The 25,303-nt window shown below is 44.5% G+C and overlaps 1 protein-coding gene across 2 annotated transcripts in view; it reads right to left on the bottom strand.

Annotated features, from left to right (window-relative positions):
* LOC140476506 (pleckstrin homology domain-containing family G member 3-like) overlaps positions 1 to 25,303 on the bottom strand; it is a 199,576-nt gene that overhangs the window by 103,141 nt on the left and 71,132 nt on the right. The window contains exon 3 of one of the 2 annotated variants that reach the window (XM_072569241.1): positions 10,645 to 10,764. The exons of the other annotated variant lie outside the window; for it this stretch is intronic. Within the exon in view, the coding sequence (XP_072425342.1) occupies positions 10,645 to 10,764 (120 nt within the window). The remainder of the gene's footprint in view (positions 1 to 10,644; positions 10,765 to 25,303) is intronic. 2 annotated transcript variants of the gene reach the window in all.

Below are 25,303 nucleotides of genomic sequence, written 5' to 3'. Positions count from 1 at the left end.
ACCAGGTTATAGTCCAACAGGTTTATTTGGAAGCACTAGCTTTCAAAGCACTGCCCCTTCCACTAACTACCTGACTAAGGAACAGCACTCCAAAAGCTTGTGCTTCCAAATAAACCTGTTGGGACTATAACCTGGTGTTGTGTGATTTTTAACTTTTTTGTCTTTGTGTTAAAAGGTGCTTCCGACTTTAACTCTTGAAGGACCTAGTTCCAGCTTTGAAAACATGTTCCCTTCCTCATTCACAAGAGGAAACTGTTTCTTTTCCACCTACACCATCTATATACCTCAACCAACTAAACTCAAGGACATGAAAACAAAACCATCACTTGTTTGAACTGCAATCCAGCAAGTGTTGTTGCTTGGGGAAAGTGATGGAAAAGTGCTGGTGGTTTAGAATCAGACTGAAACCTGAGAAGTGCGGTAGCTGGGGGAGAGACAGTGTCCCTGGCTCAGAATCAAAGAGCAAGGGTACAGTCTTTAATTACAGTATCGGCAGGAAACCATCAGACCATTATCACAGTAAAACAGCACTCAACATCAAGTGAAGAGCACAGATCGGCCTCAGGGATAGGGACAGATTGGCACCAGGGGAGGGATTAAGGAGGAGCACACATTCATGATGGGGGTAGGGAGAAGATACAGGAGAGAGGTAAGAAGCGGGCTGTGTTCTGAAACAAAGGAAGGCTGAAGGGTTGGTGGGGGTAGATAAAGAGAATGCACAGGAACCACAAAGAGGGAACAATACAACTAGAGGCACTGGGGAAAGAATTAAAGTAAAACATTTGAACATTTAAAGTAAAACAATTCAGAAACGGGAATAGGTCCCTCAAGCCTGTTCAATGAGATTATGGCTGATCTGATTACTCCATATTCTGGCCTATCTTTCACTCCTTGATTTTCCAAGAATCTATCCAGTTCAGCCTTCAGGGAAAAAAAAACATGCAAAGGCTCTGTTTCCAGCACCGTTAGAGTGAAAGAGAATTCAAAAGACTGTCAACTCTCTGTGAAAAAATGTTTGTCCTCCTCTCGGTCCTTAAATGTAGGGCTACCAACTGTCATTACATGTATTTCCGGAGGTAGTATTAAATGTATTCCATCACATGGAGTCATAGATTTGTACATCACAGAATCAGACCCTTCCATCCAACTTGTCCGCACTGACCAGATATCCTAAACTAATCTAGTCCCATTTGCCAGCACTTGGCCCATATCCCTCCAAACCCTTCCTATTCATGTACCCATCGAGATGCCTTTATAAATGTTGTAATTGTACCAGCCTCGACCACTTCCTTGGACAGCTCATTCCATACACACACCACCCTCTGCATGAAAAAGTTGCCCTCTTGGGTATCTTTTAAATCTTTCCCCTCTCACCCTAAATCTATGCCCTCTGGTTTTGGACTCCCCAACACTGGTGAAAAGACCATAACTATTCACCCTATCCATGCCCTTCATAAATTTATAAACTTCTACAGGATTACTCTAGAGCCTCCACCAATCCAGGGAAAATAGCTGCAGCCTATTCAGACTCTACCTATAGCTCAAACCCTCTAACAACCTTGCAAATCTAAATGGATAAGGAGTTGTGATGGGAGACCTAGGACCCAGTGGGGATTATGGAATGTAGACTTGAGCTGTGAAAGGGAGGATGAGGTACAATGATACCATCATTTTCAGTACAGTCTGCTTCCCCAAAGGCTCTGTGCCCTTCAGTATAGTCTTCCATAATGGTCAGCACTGATGGCCACATGGGAAAGTGAGAACATGTAGGTGTGTTTTCCCCCTCCTGTTAATTCCATTGTGTGCTGTCTTCCCCAGTGTGAGTGGGGGAAGTGTGCCATTGAATATCGGGCGAGGTGCCTGTCATGATGGACGTGAGAGTTCCTGCAGTGCTCAGTGTGAGAAGCTGAGGTGAAGCCTATTCACATTAGGTATAACCCAATTGATAGCATTTGTAGATAGGTGACTGCTGGCTGACGTGATGAATAAGCAGCAACTAAGGATCATGGTCCAATTTATAGCATCTGAAAATGCCTTTTCTGATCTTGAGTGGTCATGTAACATCCTTGAACTTTTAACAGTATTACATCTTGTTCCTCATAGCTTGACTCCTGAGACTGACCTCCATTGTCATCTGCTCCTACTCACAACCTTAAGTCCAGATGTCTGGAGGGCCTCCTAGACCCCAATGCAAAAAGGCCATCTCTTCTCCTTTGTGATTCCTCGATTAAGGCCTCGAAGGTAGTGACTATAAGCCAGTGAAGGCAAAAGATTTAAAAAGTTACCTGAGGGGCAACTTTTTCACACAGAGGGTGGTTGCCAGAGGAAGTGGTGGAGGCTGGTGCAATTAAAACATTTAAAAGGCATATGGTTGGGTATGAATAAAGAAGGGGTTTGAGAGATGTGGGCCAAATGCTGGTAAATGGGACTCTATTAATTTAGGATATCTGTTGCCAAGGATAAGTTGGACCATAAGGTCTGTTTCCGTGCTAGATATCTTTATGAGTTTATTCAGCCTGACCAGACAACGAAGGAAAACTGGAAATCAGTGATGGTGAAGAGTGGCATCGGCAATGCTTCACGCTCACACTAACCTGGCATGATAAATCAAAGGGAAGGTCTGCACATGGTGAAATACAAGTGCAAATAGACAAATACATTGAAGTTCCGAAACAGATCTCTTCCACAGCTATGTGGTCGGTGTGCCATTTGGAGTTTAGTGTTGTGGCTGCAACAGGTGACAGATTTCACTGACAACCCTCCTGGTGAAGAATAATGTCTGAAACATTTCAGCCAGCCTCAAAGTTCCTTCAGGACAGTAGCTCCTTGAATGCTCTGGGGAGGATTTGCCCTCATGCTGAAAGACTTCCTTGCCTGGTGCGAGCAGTTTACAAGGTCTTGCTCTGTGTTGCCTCCATTGATTCTCCCAGACTCGATCTGTTGCTAGAGGGAGGTCTATTCCGGCTGCGGGGTCTGGTTTACGCCGTAGCCTTGAAGTCAGGAAATCATCCTTCAGCACTTGTCACAACACTTCCTTCAGGCCTTTGCAACTTGAAACTATCAAAACATGGGGAATTGTTGGAACAAACTGAAGGAATTGAGCAGCAACTAAGCTGAAAGTAATTGCCAATTTCTTTGAAAAGGACGGAGAACACTTGAACACAGATGGTGAGCGGTGCCAACATAACCAACTGTGAGGGCATCACAGCGCACATGATCCTGTCAACCTCCACCACTCACTTAAGGCATTTGAAACCATCTTCAGCCAGAAATGCCAAGCAGAGTGTGAGAGAGACTGTGAGACGTTCATCTTGGCTTCCTCCAGACATCCCCAGTATTGTGGGTGCCAAACTTCAGCCAATTCACTTCATTTCACATGATAGCAAGAAATGGCTGGAGGCATTGGATGCTGCAAAGTCTCCAGTCCCTGATAATAATGACCAGTCTTCAAACGTACTGCAGTGCCAGACAGTGAATGTTTCCAGTGAGAGAGAATCAAAAGAAGAATCATATTGTCACAAAATACTAATTTTATTTCTCTCTCGATATTTCTCTCTGCTAGACTTGTTGAACTTCTCCAGCATTTTCTATTTTTATTTCAGATTTCCAGCATTCATTGAAATGATATCGTGTAGGAGGAGGCCATTTGGCCCACCTCATTCAAGCCAAACCAAGGATTTTGCATTTATTTGTAACTATCAACCATTGGCATTCAATTGACAACCATCACTGAATTCCCTCATTATCAACCTCTTGTGAGATACCACTGACCATAAATAAATAAATACTGTGGCTACAAGAGCAGATCTGAGATTGGGATTCTGCAACTAGTAACCCACTTTTTCACTTCCCAAAGCCTATCCCACCATTCACAAAGCACAAGTCAGGAATGTGATGGAATGGCATGGTGGCACAGTGGTTAGCACTGCTGCCTCACAGCGGTAGGGAACCAGGTTCAATTCCAGCCTCAGGCGACTGTCTGTGTGGAGTTTGCACATTCTCCCAGTGTCTGCATGGATTTCCTCCGGGTGCTCCGGTTACCTCCCATAGTCCAAAGATATGTAGGCCAGGTGAATTGGCTATGCTAAATTGCCCATAGTGTTTGTTTCAGCAGGAAATGGGTCTGGGTGGGTTACTTTTCGGAGGGTCGGTATGGACTTGTTGGGCTGAAGGGCCTGTTTCCACACTGTAGGGAATCTAATCTAATCCTCTCCAGTTGCTTGGATGAATGCTGCTCCAAACACACTCAGGAAGCGCAACACCGTCCAGGTCAAAGCAGCCCGCTTGATTGACACACCACACCCACAAACATTCACTCCCTCCATTATTGACACATAGTGACAGAAATATGAACTGCAGTAACTGTCCTTTGACAGCAATTTTCAAACCCATAATTTTGTCTGGCTGGGAGGACAAGGGCAGAGGTTACATGAGACGACCACCACTTGCAAGATTCCCTCCAAACCAAACGTCATCCTGACCTGGTATTATATCACTGTTCCTTCACTGCCAGTGGGTCAAAATTCTGAAACTCACTCCTGAGCAGGTGTACATTACATAGAGGAGCAGAATAGTCCATCGGATCTGGTCCACCATTCACTGAGATCATGGGTGACCTGACAGTCTTCAGCTTTTCACTTTCCTGCCTTTTTCCCATGATTCCCAACTGCTTACTGATTGGAAAGCTGCTGATCTCAGCTTTGCAAACACTCTCAACAGCCCTCTGTGGTAGAGATTCCACCCTCCAAGAGGAGAAATTTGCCTCATCTCAGTCTTTACACTGGTCCTTGACTCTCCCACAAGGGGACTCAGCCTCTCCACATCTACCCCTTCCAATCCCCTAAGAATCTTATATATTTCGATGAGATTTCCTCTCATTCTTCCCAACTCCAATGAGTACAAGCTCATGGATCTAAATGAAATGGACTGCAGGAGTTCATGAGGATGTTCACCACAACTTCTCAAGGGCATTGAACAGATCCTGGGTTAGTCAACAATGCCCACATCCTATGAAAAAACAAGTGCTCAAAAGACATACACACACAGACCCTTCCTCAACAGAAGTGCAGAGGTGTACAGTCAGAGTATCCGGTAACCCCAATTACTAACTCCATTGAACATTTGGCACCTTCCGAGATGTGACAGAAATGGACATCAATCCCACTAACAGTTCTTGTGCTAATATTTCCTTAGCTGTCACATCACAGCTCCTACAGATGGTCCTGGATGAACAATGCTAATCTGTTTGGGTTTGCCAAGCAACCCTACAAACTCATAGATGGCTTGGAGCTGAGGTCCAGTCACTCTCAATGAATGAAGTATGAGCCAAATTAGGAAAGAAAATATTTGCAGAATTATAGAACATAGAATATCTACAGTGTGGAAACAGGCCATTTGGCCCAACTAGTCCACACTGCCCCTCTGAAGAGTATCCCTCTCAGACCCACCCCCCTAATGTATAACCCTACATTTCCCATGGCTACACAACCTTGAACTCTATGAGCAATTTAGCATGGCCAATTCACCTAAGCTGCACACCTTTAGATTGTGGGAGGAAACTGGAGTACCTGGAGAAAACCCACGCAGACAGGGGAAGAATGTGCAAACTCCACACAGACAATTGCCCGAGGCTAGAATCGAACCTGGGTCTCTGGCGCTGTGAGGCAGCAGTGCTAAACACTGACCCAAGGGTGCCCAATTATGGGTTAAGTAGAACTACTTAGGAGATCTTTGAGGGAGCCAGTCTAGGTATAATGGGCAGAACGGCCTCACTGCATTACTTCCAAAACTCTAATTCCAAATGTACTCGCCCTGCCGAGGATATTTGTCACTACAGCCAATCACCAAGCCATCACACTGACAGAGGAACTTGCTTCCCAGTCACCACAATACATTGCTCCCAACTGGAGATGTGTTCTGGGACCTGAGCACATAATCCAGGCTGATGTCTCCCAGAACAGCCATGCTGATGAAATACTGGACTGTTCAGGGTGGCAGCTTTCAGATAATACAGTAAATTGAAGCCTCCAGCTGCCCTCAGGCAATCGCAAATAAAAAAAAATCCATGGCCCTATTTCAAAAAGAAAGCAGGGAGTTCTCCCCCTAGTCTTGACTAATATTTTCCTCTCAACCAACATGATTACAACAAACTATTTTTCACATTGCTGTCTGCAGGATCATGCTATGCACAAATTGATTGCTGCAATGTTTGCACTAATTCATTGATTACACCTCAAAAACACTTAAGTGCCTGTGAATTCTCAAAATTTTCCTTTCAGATACCACAGAATTCTATGCTCATCAGTTCATTCCTTCACTGCTCCCAAATGCACCATGTTTCCCTAAGCTACTGCAACCAAAGGTGACAATAGGACAGACGACCAAAAGCTTAGTGAAAGAAGTAAGCTAAACAAGTGTCTTAAAAGGAGTAAGAGATGGTGAGATGATAGTCGAGGTTTATAAGGTAGATGGAATTTACAGAGTTAGGGTGGGGTGAGACCATGGAGGGAATTCAAAGTTAAAAATAGATACAGTGGTGAACTGGCACTCTGTGTAGGTCAGCGAACACAATGGGATGGACGAACCTGTCAGGGTGTGAGCAAAGTTATAGGCAGCAGAGTATTGTCTCACTCAGCGCTTCCTTCCAGTTTCACCATAGATTCAAAACTTCCTGCTGGGTCTGTTCCCAGAGCAGGCCATCTGCAGATCCAAGTTTGGGTGGGGTAGGGCTGGGGTGGTGGTGAACTGACTCAGGCTGCCTATCGTTTCACTGCACCCTCTTCTCTGTCTGACTGCCCCTGAGGACAGTGTGTGCCAGACTGCTTAACATCTCCCATGACTGGTGGCATTGTGGACTTAAATGACTCTTGTTGTACACATATCGTTCCTATAAGAGAATTCAATTTTACAACCTCCATGTGCTGTGTGTACACAATATTGTGACTCTGTCTGACAGTTAAGCTGCTGCTCACAGAACCCAGCTGGTTGCTATTATGCCTAATATATAACTTAGAATGTACTTTACTGTTTTAAATAAATTAACCCATAGGCAGTTAATCAATCCCTGACAGTTGATGCATTATTAGACCATTCTCATTAACATGAAAAGTACACTAAGTTATAATTGTTCAAGATTCTTCTGTATCATGGCCTTGTTTCCTTCTATTTGCACCACTCTGAAAATGTTATTCTCTGGCACTGGGCCGACCCATTCTGATTATATTAGATGGTAATCTCCTGGTTTATGGAATTTGCAGTAAGACATGATCAATGAAGAAGCTGAGTTACTGCAATTAGGAGATGGGCAGGAATGCCACAATTTATTATTAAAGGGGCAAAATATTGTTGTCTCCTGGGTTTTTCATAAATGAAATAATTCAGAGGATTTCCATAATGGATGGAGCAAAAGAAACACGCAAATTATTAACATGCAAATCTTTAAAACAGGGACAGCATTTCAGAAGCCCTTCATTAGGCTGCACAGAATTCTGGAATAACATTTATAGAAAAACATACAAACAAGAAACAAGAGTAGGCCATTCGGCCCTTCGAGCCTGCTCCACCATTTAATAAGATCATGGTTGATCAGATTTTAACTTCAAACTTTACATTCCTCCGATAATCTTTCATCACCTTGGCAATCATAAAAATAGAATCATCGGGATGTACAGCACAGAAACAGACCCTTCAGTCCAACTTGACCAGGCCAACTAGATATCCCAACCCAATCTAGTCCCACCTGTCAGCAGCCGGCCCAAAAACCCTTCCTATTCATATACCCATCCAAATGCCTTTTAAATGTTGCAATCGTACTAGTCTCCAATTCTGCATCCACTACGTATTAAGGAAATGAGGTCCAAAAGCACCCAACCTTCAAAGAAAAAATGTTTTGTCATCTCTGTCTTCAGCGGGTGACACCTTATTGTTAAACTATTATCCCTAGTTCTAGATTCTCCCAAAACAGGAAGCATTCTTTTGACATCCACCCAGTCAATCCCCTCAGGTTTTTATATAGTTCAGTTCAGTCATCTCTGATTATTCTGGACTCCAGAGGATACAGGTCTAGCCTTTCCTTGCAAGGCAATCTGCCCAGTCCAGGTATTAATTTAATAAACCTCCTTCTGCTTCCAATGATTAACATCCTTCTGTAAGTGATGACCAATACCATCCACAGATGTGGTCTCACCAATGCCCTGTTATAACTGAAGCATAGCATTCCTAACTGTATTTTTAATTTCCCTCACAATAAAACATAACATCTGGAATGTCAGTTTTCCAGATTACTTGTACCTGCATACTAACCCTCTGCAACTCTGTAGTAGGACACCAGACCTTTCTGTATCTCAGGGCTCTGCAACCCATAATCATCTAGAAAGTATGCTTCTTCTTTATTCTTTTTGCCAAAATAAACCATCTATCATGGATCTTAAGATGATCCTGACTACTGGTAGGAGGCCTGAACATATATCCCTCTGGGGTCTTTTTAACCCTACTAGGGTCTTTTTAACCTTTGCATTCCCTCAACTTTGCCCATGTAGATTCCAAGCTTTCCAACTCTACATCATCTATTGCTTTCAACTTAATTTCATTCCTTTCTAACAAGGCAACCACACTCTCTCTCCCCATCTGCCTGCCTTTTCAATAGGATATCCATGGATATTTAGTTCCCAGCCTTGATCCCCTTGCAGCCACCACATTGTACCCACCAATTTCAATCTGTGCTATATTACTTGTTATTGTATATTGTGCGTAAACTTGGTCCTATGTTGACTTTGTCCATCATTTCCATGCAACTGAACCCACTGCCTGACTATTTAGTTTAGATTAATTTTTATGGCCATATTCTTGAACTGCAATCCATGTAGTGTAGGGACAGCCAGTGTTTTTTAGGTAGGGAGTTCCTGGAGATTTACTCAGTAACACTGAAAAAACAGCAAGATCACTCTGAGTCAGGATGGCGTGTAGTTTGGAGGGGAACCTACAGGTGCTGATGTTCCTATTTATCTGCTGCCCTTCTCCACATAGCTGATAAAGGTTTTTTTTTAAGATTAGATTCCCTACAATATGGGATCAGGCCCAACAAGGCCACACTGACCCTCGGAAAAGTAACCCACCCTGACCCATTCCCCTACCCTATATTTACCCCTGACTGACACACCTAACACCGTGGGCAATTTAGCCTAGTCAATTCACCTGACCTGCACATCTTTGGATTGTGGAAGGAAACTGGAGCACCCCGAGGAAACCTCGCAGACACAGGGAAAATGTACAAACTCCACACAGACACAGTCACCCAAGGTGTGAATCGAACCCGGATCCCTGACGCTGTGAGGCAGCAGTGCTAACCACTGAGCCACCGTGCCACTCCTTTCAATGGCCAGTGTGTACAAAGGGCAAGGACTTAATCAACGCAAGCTTAGGATCCACACTAACTGGGAATTCCTCGCTCATGGGAAATAAATGCAATTCCCATTCCCGATCACGAATGGGGTTCAGCGGGTTACTCACACCTGGCGGCATAGGGTAGAACACAAGCTGATCCATTAAGTGTAGCGCACGTGCAGCCTTGATCATCTAAGGGAATCACAGACCTGCTATTGCTCAATCTCGTGTGGCTGTGGTTTGGAAGGTGCTGTCATAGGAGCAGAGGTAAGCTACTGCAATAACTTCCCAGTGGGAAAGGCAAATGAGATTGAGGGAGGTGTGTCATGTGAGGCATGCTCATGATATCATCAATGTCTGTGACCTGAGAGTATAAAAGTCTCAGACACCATTTACTTGGGATCATCTGAAGCATGACACTCAATGCTTTGGGTGCAAGAGTTAGCTGTAACAGACTTCCAATTTATTCTTCAATACCACAACATCGACATACCCAGTTTCCTCTTCCCCAGGGATAACACAAGTATTGCTGTATCTGGTAAAATAGTGTGCTGGAAACAAACTCACACCAGGAGGCAGGAGGCAGGAGGTGTTATAACATCAGGTGAAAACACCCAGAGATTTTCAGGATATTGATCGTTCTTGATAAACAAGTAAAAATTCAAGAGAAAGCAGAAGCTAAGTCCATGAGTGGGCATCGACCTCCATCAGCTTGTGTGCAATCAAAACTTCTCCAGAATCAAACAAAATCTCTGCTGTTAAAATGGATGTTCTTGCTCTATACCTATATGTCACTATATATTGCCACATTTCATAATTTCTATCAACACTGAAGAAAAGTGCATTATTTAAGACTTACATTTGTACAACACAATTCTTAACCTCAGAATGTCCCAAAGCACTAAAAACCCAATGAAGTATTTAAGCAGTGAACTCACTGTTGTATTGTAGGAAGTACAGCAGCCACGGGGTGCAGAGCAAGATCCCACAACAACAATGAGACAACAACGAAGTGATCTGGTTTTGATAATAATAGCTGAGGGATTATGTTTGGTCAGGGCATTTGTTCTTCTGCAAATCTGGACTGTGGAATCTTTTATATCCACTTGGTGGGGGGAGGAGGGGGGGGGAGGGGGGGGGAGGTGGAGAGAGCCTCAGTTTAATATCTGTCTGAAAGACAGCACTGACATGTCAGTCTTGGGTCTCTGGAATGGGACACGAACTCACAATGTCCTAAACAAGCTTATGTGCAGCTTTCCAAACCTGCCATTTCTTCACCTTGAGCAGCCTGGGTTACAACTTCCTCCTGATTGGACCGGATGGCGGTTGTGCAGAGGTCAGAGCGCGTAGGGCGAAGGTGACGAACAATCCAATCAGCAGCAGCTGCAGAATGTGAAGAAGTGCATCTTGAATTATCTTGTCTTTCTATAGCCTACCTCTGTCGCTTCGCCTGAATTTCTGTCGTGTGTTTCTGAATGTTTTATGAGTAGACCTTCTAACTGGGCAAAAAAACCAAAAAGATGTACCCATTCAAAACTCCAGGCTGCTTCAATTGAACTCCTTATCTAGTGAAATTCAGCTATGAGCAAACTTAAGAGCTCTCTGTCTACCCACTGGTCACACTGATAAATATTACTTCATTTTCAGGACAGAAAATACATTCTTTTAGTCTCTTTTTTGATTCAATTAACTAGAACTTTGGCTTTAACTTCCTGATGAGATAGCGCTCCCTTTTCTGAGTCAGAACATTGTTCAGGGCTCAGGGCTATGAGAGTTAAGTTGATAATTCCAGGCTGATGCTCCCAGTGCAGAGCTGGGGGAGAGCTGAACTGGTAGAGGTCATAGAGTCAAAGATTTGCACGGACTCTTTGGACCAACTTGTCCATGCTGACCAGATATCCTAACTTAATTTAGTCCCATTTGCCAGCACTTGGTCCATATCCCTCTAAACCCTTCCAGTTTGTGTACCAATACAGATATCTTTTAAATGTTGTAATTATACCAGCCTCTACCACTTCCAATGGCAGCTCATTCCATACACACACCACCCTCTGCACAAAAATATTGCCCCTTAGGTCTCATACCTTAAACCTATGCCTTCTACTTTTGGATTCCCCTATCCTGGGGGATAAAGACCTTGCTATTCATCCTTCCTATGCTGCCTCATGATTTTATAAAGCTCTATAAGGTCACCCCTCAGCCTCCAATGCTCCAGAGAAAACAACCCTGGCCTATTCAGCCTCTCCTATAGCTCAAACTCTCCAATTTTGGAAACAGCCGTGTTGTCTTTTGGAGAAGATAGTATACAAGGTCACGGTTAAATCTGACTCAGATGATTGTTAAAGTTCTTATGGTATTAGATAATAAATTAGATTAGATTAGATTAGATTACTTACAGTGTGGAAACAGGCCCTTCGGCCCAACAAGTCCACACCGCCCCGCCGAAGCGCAACCCACCCATACCCCTACATCTACCCCTTACCTAACACTACGGGCAATTTAGCATGGCCAATTCACCTGATCTGCACATCTTTGGACTGTGGGAGAGAAACCGGAGCACCCAGAGGAAACCCACGCAGACACGGGGAGAATGTGCAAACTCCACACAGTCAGTCGCCTGAGGCGGGAATTGAACCCGGGTCTCTGGCGCTGTGATCCAGCAGTGCTAACCACTGTGCCACCGTGCCGCCCAGTAAAAGAGCAAGGGTGTTCTCCTGGGTACTTTGACCAATGGCTATCCCTAAACCAACAGCACTTAAAAACATTACCGAGTGGTCATTACATTGGTGCTTGTGGGAGCTTGCTGTTCACAAATTGGCCCCTGAGTTTTCTATGTTACAACAGTGACCACGTGTCAAAGGCATTTCACTGACTGTAAAGTGTTTTGGGGCAACCCGAGATCAGTGGCTTAAGTGGGACAAGATAAAAAAACCAGCTAGAGAGAAGACAGAATCCTTTTTTTAATGCAACAGGTAAGACTGCCTGAAAAGGTGATGGAGGCAGCTTCAATACTCTCATATGGAAATTGGACAAGGGCAAAGAGCAAACAAAGAGCAAAGAAAATTACAGCACAAGAACAGGCCCTTCGGCCCTCCAAGCCTGTGCCGATCCATGCCCTCTATCTAAACCTGCCTCCTATTTTCTAAGGATCTGTATCCCTCTGCTCCCTGACCATTCATGTATCTGTCTAGATACATCTTAAATGACGTTATCGTTCCCGCCCCTACCACCTCCGCATTCCAGGCACCCACCACCCTCTGCATGAAAAACTCTCCACGTATATCTCCCCTAAACTTTTCCCCTCTCACTTTGAACTCGTGACCCCTACTAATGGAGTGCCCCACTCTGGGGGAGAGCTTCTTGCTATCGGGGTGGACCCTGACTACACCCCTCATGATTTTGTAGACCTCAATCAGGTCCCCCCTCAACCTCTGTCTTTCTAATGAAAACAGTCCTAATCTACTCAACCTCTCTTCATAGCTAGCACCCTCCATACCAGGCAACATCCTGGTGAATCTCCTCTGCACCCTCTCCAAAGGATCCACATCCTTTTGGTAATGTGACGACCAGAACTGTACGCAATATTCCAAATGTGGCTGAACCAAAATCTTATGCAACTGTAACATAACCTGCCAACTCTTGTACTCAATACCCCATCCGATGAAAGAAAGCATGCCATATGCCTTCTTGACCACTCTACTGACCTGCGTTGCCACCTTCAGGGAACACGCAGATTTCTCTGTACCTCAATTTTCCCCAGGAATTTTCCATTTACTGTATAGTTCGCTCTGGAATTGCATCTTGCAAAATGCATCACCTCGCATTTGCCTGGATTGAACTCCATCTGCCATTTCTCTGCCTAACTCTCCAATCTATCTATATTCTGTTGTATTCTCTGATAGTCTCCTTCACTATCTGCTACTCCACCAATCTTAGTGTCATCTGCAAACTTACTAATCAGGCCATCTATACCTTTCTCCAGATCATTTATGTATCTCACAAACAACAGTGGTCCCAGCACGGTTCCCTGTGGAACACCACTGGTAACAGTTCTCCATTTTCAGAAAATCCCTTCCACTACTACTCGGTCTCCTGTTGCTCAGCCAATTCTCTATCCATTTAGCTAGTACACCTTGGACCCCATACAACTTCACTTTCTCTGTCAGCCAATCATGGGGAACCTTATCAAACACCTTACTGAAGTCTATGTATGTGAAATTTACAGCCTTTCCCTCATCAATCAACTTTGTCACTTCCTCAAAGAATTCTATTAAGTTGATAAGACATGACCTTCTCTGCACAAAACCATGTTGCCTGTCACTGATAGGCCCATGTTCTTCCAAATGGGAATAGATCCTATCCCTCAGTATCTTCTCTAGCAGCTTCCCGACAACTGAGGTCAGGCTCACTGGTCTATAATTACCTGGATTATCCCTGCTACCTTTCTTAAACGAGGGGACAACATTGGCAATTCTCCAGTCCTCTGGGACCTCACCTATGTTCAAGGATGCTGCAAAGATATCTGTTAAAGACCAGTTATTTCCTCTCTCGTTTCCCTCAGTAACCTGTGATAGATCCCATCCGGACCTGGCGACTTGTCCACCTTAATGCCTTTTAGAATACCCAACACTTCCTTCCTCCTTATGCCAACTTGACCTAGCGTAATCAAACATCAATCCCTAACCTCAACATCTGTCATGTCCTTCTCCTTGGTGAATACGGTGCAAAGTACTCATTAAGAATCTCACCTATTTCCTCTGACTCCACGCATATCTTTCCTCCTTTGTCCTTGAGTGGGCCAACCCTTTCTCTACTTACCCACTTGCTCCTTATATATGAATAAAAGGCTTTGGGATTTTCCTTAACCCGAGTTGCTAAAGATATCTCATGAAGGATCGCTGCTGGGTCCTCCACTTTTTGTCATTTATATAAATGATTTGGATGCGAGCATAAGAGGTATGGTTAGTTAGTTTGCAGCTGACACCAAAATTGGAGGTGTAGTGGACAGCAAAGAAGATTACCTCAGATTACAACAGGATCTTGATCAGATGGGCCAATGAGGTGAGAAGTGGCAGATGGAGTTTAATTCAGATAGATGCGAGGTGCTGCATTTTTGGAAAGCAAATCTTTTCAGGACTTATACACTTAATGGTAAGGTTGCTGAAGTGTTGCTGAACAAAGAGACCTTGGAGTGCAGATTCATAGCTCCTTGAAAGTGGAGTTGCAGGTAGATAGGATAGTGAAGAAGGCGTTTGGTATACTTTCTTTTATTGGTCAGAGTATTGAGTACAGGAGTTGGGAGGTCATGTTGCGGCTATAGAGGTCATTGATTAGGCCACTGTTGGAATTTTGCGTGCAATTCTGGTCTCCTTCCTATCGGAAAGATGTTGTGAAACTTGAAAAGGTTCAAAAAAGATTTACAAGAATGTTGCCAGGGTTGGAGGATTTGAGCTATAGGGAGAGGCTGAACAGGCTGGGGCTGTTTTCCCTGGAGCATTGGAGGCTGAGGGGTGACCTTATGGAAGTTTACAAAATCATGAGGGGCATGGATAGGATAAATAGACAAGGTCTTTTCCCTGGGGTCGGTGCGTCCAGAATTAGAGGGCATAGGTTTAGGATGAGAGGGAAAAGATATAAAAGAGACCTAAGGGGCAACTTTTTCACACAGAGGGTGGTACGTGTATGGAATGAGCTGCCAGAGGATGTGGTGGAGGCTGGTACAATTGCAATTAAAAGGCATTTGGATGGGTTTATGAAGAGGAAGGGTTTGGAGGGATATGGGCCGGGTGCTGGAAGGTGGGACTGGATTGAGTTGGGATATCTGGTCGGCATGGACGGGTTGGACCAAAGGGTCTGTTTCCATGCTGTACATCTCTATGGCTCTATGACCCCTTTAGCCCTCCTAATTCCTCATTTCAGATTGAACCAGCAGAGGCTGAATAGGCCAAAAGGATCCCTCCCTGTGCTCCATGACTCCCCCCATGTAAATAACTTGACAGAGAGCAGCCAGGTACACTGAGCAATGATCATGGACTCATAAAGCACAAGAGGCCTTTCAGCTCTCTGTGCCTGTACTAGCTCTTTGAGCTCTTCACTGAGACCCATTAATTGGGATCTGTTGCCTTGTTTATCCAGTTGGTGGGTTTGAGGGTTTGGAATGTAAAGAAGCAACAGCCTCAATAGTATCAATAAGACATACTTACAGTGTATTCTCAGAAAGAATCGTTACTGTACGCTTCTGCTGCGGGTTGCTTTCCCCTATTGCTCCATTCCCACCCACGCTCAGCTCCCAGTGTGATACCATCTGCAATTTAATCTGAAACATCTCTGCTTTCTGAGCTCAGATCTGGTCCAGGAGAGGGGCCTGCGCTCTGTCCCACGTACATTTAGAACCCCCCTCCATCGCCGCTTCCTCGGCTCACTCATGACAGAGCAAGCTTCCTAAATTAGCACTTTGAACTGCATAGCTGCTGCTCACTGAGGTGCCACAGTGCGGGGCCCGGTACGTCAGTCTGAACTCCAGGGAGTTAGCTTAGCAGATCATTAACCTAGGCAGGAGCCCTCTTGGCTGCACTCCTCTGAAGAAATACTACACTGTCCCACCAAAAACTCCTAGGACAGGTACAGCACAAGTTAGACAGAAAGCAAGCCAGAGAAAATCTTACCTGCATGCTAGCCATTATTTACCACTCAACTAAGAACTACTGCGCTTACATAGTGTTGCAATGTAGTATAAATGGTTTGGTGACGATTCGCCACGGCACATTTGCCGCCACCGATTAGCCACTGCCGGTTTGCCACCAGCGTTTCTCCACTGGGATCGTTTGACCTCTGGAGACTATTCGCCACCAGAAATATATAGATGTACTGATTGTTTTCCCTCCCGCCTGTTCTTTCATACTTCTCAGTCCCCTTTATTTATACATCAACATAGTACATATTGATAAAAAAAAAAGGTGAAATAAATTTCATTTTATTGGTTTATACATAAAATTGAGTTACAAACACTTGCGGTGGTGAATCGCCCTCAGTGGCCAATGGGTGGTGGCTAAGCGTCCTCAACAGTGAAAGGGCAGTGGCTAATTGGCAGCAGCGAATGGTCCCATCCCGGTACAAACATCCAGAGATATTTCCTACCTTTTCATAATAGCTACATTTAAAAAATATGCATCCAACTTCAAAGCATTTTGCGATGTTTTAAGGTTGTGAAGGGCACTACAGGAATGCAGTTTTGCTGCCTTTGTCTGACTCGGAGCATGCCAGTGAGTTTTCACTCCTTGATGGTAGTGGAGTGTTTAAGAATGCCACGGGCTGTGGCCTGTACATCTGCACATCTGCCAAACCAGAAAACATCTGTCACATTAAGTATACATTAGCACATGAGGGCAGGAAATAGCTGCATGTTGTGGGATCTTTGATCCACAACTGCTGCACTTTGGACCTGAGCTTATTGTCTTAGTTCTGCAGACCTCCTGGCTTGACCATCCATGATTGCTGGGCTCCCCATTTCTTGATGGACCCTGGTCACTTTCTGTGCCATTGATCCTGACCTCTTGCTCATGTTTAAAAATTCATGCAAGTACAGAATCGAGCCAATATGGAACAGGGCTACTTGAATTTGATTAAACAACTTGAACAAAAATTGGAAGAGAAGTCATGTTCGGTCAGAAAGATTCACTGGGATTTCCTTCAATGCACTTCACAAACAGTATCTCATGTTTTAAAGGAGACCCGCTCTATCTGAACCATTGAGGCGAAGCTTACAAACTGGCCTCAGCTCCCTTGGAGGCCGGTCCTGCAGTAAATGGATATTTCAAAGGGTTTTGAGCTAAAGAGAGAGGTTGAATAGGCCAGGGCTGTTTTCCCTGGGACGCCGGAGGCTGAGGGGTAGCCTTATAGAGGTTTGTAAAATCACGAGAGGCATAGATAGGAGACTAGATGGGGTTGGGATATCTGGTCAGCATGGACAAGTTGGACCGAAGGGTCTGTTTCTGTGCTGTACATCTCTATGACTCGATGGCATTAATTCAGGGAGTGAATGGAGAGTGAATACAACTCCATCTTCCACTCTCCAGAAAATTAAGATCATCTGAATTGCACCCCCCCCCCCACCCCACTCAAATCTTTATGGGAATCCTGCTCCCCAATATCGTCTGCTCTTTAGCCTCCATTAGTTTCTCCCACAGTCCAAAGACATGCAGGGTAGGTGGATTAGCCATGGTAAATGTGGGGTAATGGGGATAGAGTAGAGGGCTGGGTTTGGATGGGATGTTCTTTGGAGGGTTGGTGTAGACCTGACAGGCCAAATGGCCTCTTTCCACACTGAAGGGATTCTATGAGTTGCGCAATCAGGTAAAACACAGCAGGCCAGGCAGCATCTGAGGAGCAGGGGAATCGACACGTCGGACATGAGCCCTTCATCAGACTTATGCCTGAAACGTCAATTCTCCTGCTCCTCGGATGTTGCCTGACCTGCTGTGCTTTTCCAGCACCACACTCTTGACTCTGATCTCCAGCATCTGCAGTCCTCACTTTCTCCCAATCAGGCAAAACCTCAATTACAGAGTCATAGAAACGGACAGCATGGAAACAGACCCTTTGGTCTAACATGTCCATGCCGACCAGATATCCTAAACTAATCTACTCCTATTTTCCAGCACTTGGCCCATATCCCTCCAAACCCTTCCTATTCATATACTCATCCAGGTACCTTTTAAATGTTGTAATTGTACCAGCCTCCACCACCAGCTCTGGCAGTTCATTCCAATTGTAAAATTCTCAACCAGACCTTCAATTCCGTCCATGATTTCATCCCTCTCCATCTCTGTAACCTACTCCTCTGAGACCTAGGTGTTCTTGGTGGGTCATTTCCCCGTTCCCCACCCTACCATTGGCAGCCATGTTTACAACCATGTGGACCCCATGCTCTGGCAATTCCTTCCTACATTCTCTATCCTATCACCTTTGAGATGCTCCTCCAAACCAGGTACAACCTGGTAACGCTCTTGTCTCTGTGTCAGAACAATTGTGGGTTCAAGTCTCATTCTAGGAATTTAGTAGCAAAAACAGCACTGACACTCCAGTGCAGTGCCAAGGAAGTGCGGAACTGTCAGATCTATCGTCTTCAGATGAAATGTCAAATCAAGTCCCCCCAGCCCTCTCAGAGGAACTTAAGGAACTGCAGTACTTCCAAGAGGAGGAGTGGAGCTAGCAAGTGACTTGGCTAACATTTACCTCTCAATCAACATCACAGACAATGTTGCATTAGATTGCTGCTTGTGAGAGCTTGCTGTATGCAAATTGGCTGCAGCATTTCCTATCTTACAAGCGACTACACTTCAAAAGTATTTTATTGACTACAACACTCTTCAGGCGGCTAGGAAAGGCACTACATAAGTGCAACGTCTTTCCTTCATACAGCCGTTATCAAAGTTGCGATCACCTGTCCTAAGACCTTGCTCTGTGACTCAACAGCAGTTTTTGTTACACTCCTGCAAAGCTCCAAGGGAAAATTTATCCGGTCAGAGGTGCTATGTAAATGAAAGTTGCTCTAGCTTAAAAACTGGCAGAGCAAGGAAGGACAGGCACCAACTGCACCCGCAGAAACACAAACTGATGTTTACTGACACTAATGGGCAACGGGTCATGTTCAATAACACGTTGAAGCCAGCAGGTCACGAATGTCACCTGTTATATTCTGAGTTGGCTGCAAAGATACCTGCTCAAAGCTGGCAGGGTCCTATTTAAACCCATGCACACCCGGCGCTGATGATGTTATTGGGAGCAAGCTACATTTTAAAGCAAGATGTTAGTGTGGGAAAGTGGAAGAGAGTGTCTAGTCAGATCCAAACAGCAAGGAAGGGGATGAATGCCTACCTTTGCAAAGTTTTTCTCAGCCATCAACTTCAGCAACACTAAAGTCGGGGTTATACAGGCCTCTGGTAACCCTACTTACCTGTTCACTGGATTAAATGACAGCTGGATTGAGTTCTCTACATGTCTTTACCTGACCTTGACAGTGAAATGATTAATGTTTAATGTCAAAGGAACCCAGAGACTGTTGTTTCTGAGCTTTGTTCTGGGGGGAGGGGGAAAGAGGGTAGTGGGGCAGGGGAAGAGAGCAGTGTCTAATTCAGCGGTGGTGAACATATAAAGCAGTCTTTCATATAACAATCTCTGGACCACTTTGAACAGCTACCAGGTGTCCACACCCTGCTACTCCCATCCCAGCTTTGGAATGTTAGCTCTACAGCATGGATTAAATTCCAACCCAAATGCCATTTCTGAGAGGCTGGCTGGAGAGCTGGAAGTTGTAAACCATCAAGAAAAGGAACACAGAGGGGGTTCTCTCACAAGCTCAGGACAGAGTGCTCTGGGATTGGGTTTGAACCCACAACTGTCAGAATCCGCAGCGATGGCTTTACCTGCCGAGCCACAGTTACCTACAGGAGCATTGCTCTGAAACTCACATGAGGGTTCATGGAACAGCTGCACACAAGACATTTTGTTCACTGCCTAACATACTCCATGTCTGTCACAACCTCAGCATGAAGTGCTTTGCTGCCAATGACATACTCTTGTAGCGTATTTTAGTCACTGGTGTGATGTAGAAAAGGCAGAAGGCAATTTGATCTCAGCAAGCTCCTAAAAAAAAACAAATGAGCTGATCATTTGCTTTCGTGCTGCTGGGTTGTAGCTTGCTCCCAATAATTTCATCAGCGCCAGGTGTGCATGGGTTTAAATAGGACCCTGCCAGCTTTGAGCAGGTATCTTTGCAGCCAACTCTGAATATAACAGGTTGAGGGTTAAAAATTGGTCAGTATATTGGGGAGAACACCACCATTTCTCCTGTCAAATGGTGCTGTGTATCTTTTGTATTCATAGGAGGGCACAGAAGGGGCCGCAGATTTAGTATCTCAAAATAAGGCACCTCTGGTAATATGGAGAACTCCCTCAGTAGTGTGCTGAAGGGTCAACCTGTCTTTTGAGCTCAGAGCCTCTGGAATGGGGACATAAGACATGGGAGCAAAAGTTGACCATTTAGCCCATCGAATCATGAAAATAACCGATGATGTTCAGACTCATGGGCAGGTGATGGCCCTGTATTAGCACTAGATTATTGATCCCAAAACTCTGGGACCCAGATTCAAATGCTGCCATGGCAGATGGTGGCATTTGAATTCAATAAAAAATCTGGAGTTAAGAGTTGCATGCCAGCCATGAAACGGTTGCCGATTGTTAGAAAAACCCATCCTTTAGGGAAGGAAATCTTCCACCTGCTCATGTATTTAACAGTGGCTAGCACTGTTGTCTCTGATCCAGAAGGTCATGAGTTCAAACCCCACTCAGACTCATAGTGCCACTAGTGCCCATTGAGTGATTCCACCCGACTACCATTCCGTTTGTGGAAGTATGTTCAACAGAGCCCAAGTCCCTGCCCAGCATGCATGATGGGCATAGCCAACTACAACTTAAAAGGGAAAACACAGAAACTAACAGCAACAGTAGATTGTCCAGCTGACCCTCAATCTCAATGCCACACCCTTGATGCCTTTAACCATAAAATCAAAATCAGTCTCTTTCTTGAGTGTACAACTTTTTACATGGTGCCTGTTTGGCTGAAAATTTCTCAGAAAATGTCACTCATTAAAAGGTTGCTACAAGCATTGGTCAATCCCAATGTCAAAGCAGTTTATGTTCAAACACCCCCTTGAACTCTACATTCCCACTATCTGATCAAGAACTCGTGAATGAAATCAGAAATTGCTGGAAAATCCTAGCAGGTCAGGCAGCATCTGTGGAAAGAAAGTAAGGTTAACGTTTCAAATCCAGTGACCTTCCTTCAGAACGGTTCTGGAGGAGGGGCACTGGACCCGAAACAATGACTCTGTTTTCTCTCCACAGATGCTGCCTGACCGGCTGAATGTTTTCCAGCAAGTTTGGATTTTGTTTCTGGTTTCCAGCATCCACAGTACTTTGGTTTTTTTTTTGTTCAGACATTTCTCACCCTCTCATCTCTGTAAAATACAAACTTCAGGAACCTCAAATCGTGAATCTCAGAGAGAACACCCTCCTCAATATTAAGCAAACGTTATAAGGGACATGTGCCAAAGGCAGGTTTATGGAGTTAGGCCACGGATCAGCCATGATCTCATCGAATGGTGGAACAGACTTGAGGGGCTGAATAGCCTACGCTTGTTCTTATGTTGCTATTGTGGAAAACCTAGGAAACTGGTAGTAAAGGGCATTGTTGCCTCAGTCGAAAGAAGGAAGGGAAATTGTCTTGCCCAGAATTGCTTCTGATATCTGTCCTCAACATTTCTTCTTTAAGAAGCATTGTTGACATCTGGATCCTATTATCCTGCCTGATTATCAAGCAATATTTTAGTAGCCTCTGTGGTGTCATCCGTTAGCACATTTGGCTATTAACCGAAAGGTTTGCGGTTCAAGTCCATCCAGGGAAGAGTTTTGCTTCTATTGGATGCCCCATGACACAGGTTTGTGCTGTACACTTTGGTCAAAATATCACCCCACCCCACCCCATAATTTAGAAGCCCTCATTTGGCACAGTGGTAGTGTCCCTGAACCGGGAGGCCCGAGTTTAAGTCCCATCTGCTCCCGAGCTGTGTAATGACATCTCTGAATAGGTTAATTAGAAAAGTGGATTAAATTTTAAAAATATTTACAAATCAAGCATCATTCATGATATCCTTTGTGTCTGTTTTGGCTCAGCAGTAGTGCATTCTCAATTTGAAGTCACAAATGATCTTGACCGTACCCCATAGTAGTGGCAAAGTGTGGCACTATTGAAGATGCCATCTTTGTGGTGTGAGATTGCACTGAAGCTCATTCTCCACCTCTGCAAAGGTGGAGGTTAACAATGTCATGACATGCTTTGAAAAAGAATTGTTCGTGGCATCCCGACCCCAACCCAAATTTACCAAATTTAACAGATTATCTGGTCATCAAAACAACAATTGCTGTGCACAAATTGGCTGCTGCTTTGTGCACAAATACGACAGTGTATTTTATTTTCAAAAGTGCTTCATCGACTGTCAACTGCTTCGGGGATATCCTGAGAATGTGAAGGGGCGTTATTCAGATGCAAGTCTTGCTGTCCCTGTAAAATGCAAACCTAAACAGCCTCACAAGACTCTCTGAGTAAGCTCCTTCCTCCATTTTGGAAAGGACAGGAAGGCGGATGGCATTCCTGCCTCAGGAGAGGGAAGGAAAGTGTGGACAGTGCAGCATAAGGGCAGATGCTGCTTGGCCTGTGATTTACCCAGTGTGTCGAGGGTTACATGCTCTGTTAGGCCAGCCCTGACCTGTGGGCCTCTGTAGGAAACAGATGGGCGGACTCCCTTCACAGTCTGTGTAAACAAACCTAACCACAAGACCCCAGTGAGCTTTGTTCTCAAAGGAAAACCAACCCAGCTGTTTCTGCCCAGTGAATGGGTGACTGAGCATGGGGTCAAGGGTCGAGCAGTTGATGGGGTCAAGTGTCTGCCTGTTTGGACTGAGGCCCCCTCCCTCTAAATACACTGCCTGGATGTGTCAATTCTGGCTTCATACTAAATAAAGTGCAGACAGTCTCTGCCACAACTTCACAAAACTGAAATTTTACGACAGTGGTTTAAACAAAAGCAAATAACTTTCGCCTTTTGTAATTTCATTATGTCCCAGAGTATTTGATGTGTAGTCACTGTTCTAACTTTACCAATGCAGCAGCCAATGTGTGCATTGCAAGCTCCCACAAGCAGTAATGTGATAATGGCCAGATCATCTGATGTTGGTTGAAGGATCAATATACGCCACACTCTGTTCTTGATCAAATACATGCCCACAACCTTTTATATCCACTAGGAAGGCCTCCACTTGGCAAAACATTGGAAAGCCAATCGAAAGCAATGTACCATCAGAATGTCAGCTTGTATTTTCGGCTCATATCTCTGGAGTGGGATGTGCCAGGGGAGAGATGAGTGCTAGCCACTAAACCATGGCTGACTTTTTTTTTCTGAATGAAAGCAAAGTTCTTCTTTGGACACATCCTGATCTGTTTTTGGGCAACCCCATTGACCAAAACCATGGATAATAATTAATTGGCCAAGGTTAATCGAAAACCTAAATACGCTCAAGAAGTAGAGTGTGTTTTTGAGACAGAGAGATATAAAGACGCACATCAGAATAGGTGGGAAATTTTCCCTTTAAAGATCATTTGGCAGTATTTATTTAACAAACATAACATTGGAATTTTGTGACCTTGGAGGGAACGTGGGTTAATAAGTAAATTGGGCTTGTCTGTAAAACGGTCTTTTACAAACACAACTTGCATTTATATAGCACTTTTGACACAGCAAACAACCCAATGTGCTTCACAAGGGGCATTATCAGCCAAACATTTAACCCTGAACTAAAAGGGCACGGTTTTGACAGGTAGCTAAAATCGCCAAGGAGAAGGTTCTAAGGAGGACACTGAGTTGTAGGGAGTTTTAACAAGGGATTTCAGAGGTGACTGAAGATATGGCCACCGTTAGTGGGGAAAAGGAAATCATGAATGTAATGTGGGCCAAAACTGGTGGGACGCAGAGATCTCAGATAGCTGTAGGGCTATTGTAGAGAAAGGGTGAGGCATGGCTGCAAACCATATCACAATTAGTAAGGCAACAATAGGGCTTGCCTTCCATTCACAGGTAAAAGTCGAGAGAAGTGAAATATGAATTGTAAAGTGCACCAAATGAAAACCTAAAATTCAGTTTATATTTGTAAATCCAAACTAATCTCAGTTTGCTTATGGATTTCAGAGTTTGGGTCAGGATTCTACCTCCCTCAAGAGCAAGCCCAACTCTGCCAGGATTACCTCTGACAAGTTGAGAGCTGCATGAAATACAGAGTGTAATTCCACAGCTCTGAGCCTCAGGAATCAGAGGGAAATGCTCTGGGAAAAGGTTGCATTGGGAAGGGTGAAGGGGAGGTGCAGAGGAGGCAAAGGCTATCAAGAAGGATGGTGGTTGCAATGTTAAATGGGTTAAGTATGTTCCTTGATCTATTGGATCGATACAACAGGTTTTTGTATGCATGGTGAGGCCAACTTGGCTATCATAAATACACAAACAACACACAGGCTCACTCTGGGCATGGGTCTGGTATTGAAAGTCTGAAATACAATGCTTGTAACTAAGAGGATTAAACATGGCTGTGTCACATGGTGTAAACAAAAGAGTATGCCAGCCCTACAACTCTTCATGATTTCTGCTCTTCTCCAACTCTTGAGCATCCCAATTTACCTCCCCTTATTTACGGCAGCCTTGTCTACAGCTGCCCAGATCAGAAGCTCTATTCTCTTCCTTCCCCACACCGCTCCCTCCTGCTATATAATAGTTATAGAGTCTTACAGCATGGAAACAGACCCTTCGGGCCCAGGTTGTCCATGCCGACCAGACATCCTGAATTAATCTAGTCCCACTTGCCAGCATTTGACCCATATCCCCTTCCTATTCATGTACCCATCCTCTTTCACCAACATTATGCCTGGTCATTTGAGTCACTTTGAGATATTGTTGATAATGCTTCTGGGACATTTTGCTATGTTAAAGACTTTAAATTTATTGTGACAAATATCACAAGCACATAAATGTGGCATTGGCGGTTAGGCCATGATACCATGATGCTATCTACATTTTGTCCTCCAACCGATTCAGACATGTGAGACACATCAGTTGCAGGTGGGACGTCACCTCACTCAGAGGTAGGGACACTACTGCTGCACCCCTAGTGCATTTACTATTAACTGAAATACCAACGCGAGTGGGAGTCATTCCAGCTCTATGCCTACCCTTTGGTTAATTCCCTGGACCCTATTGAAACAGTAGTTTAACTTCCTTCATGTTCAAAATCACTTTTAACTTTTTTCATTTAAAAAGTA

The sequence above is a fragment of the Chiloscyllium punctatum genome, chromosome 4 (genome assembly GCF_047496795.1).
Source record: "Chiloscyllium punctatum isolate Juve2018m chromosome 4, sChiPun1.3, whole genome shotgun sequence".
In the NCBI taxonomy this organism is placed as follows: Eukaryota; Metazoa; Chordata; class Chondrichthyes; order Orectolobiformes; family Hemiscylliidae; genus Chiloscyllium; species Chiloscyllium punctatum.
The sequence above is the reverse complement of the archived record's forward strand: the minus strand, read 5'-3'. Positions and strand labels throughout refer to the sequence as shown.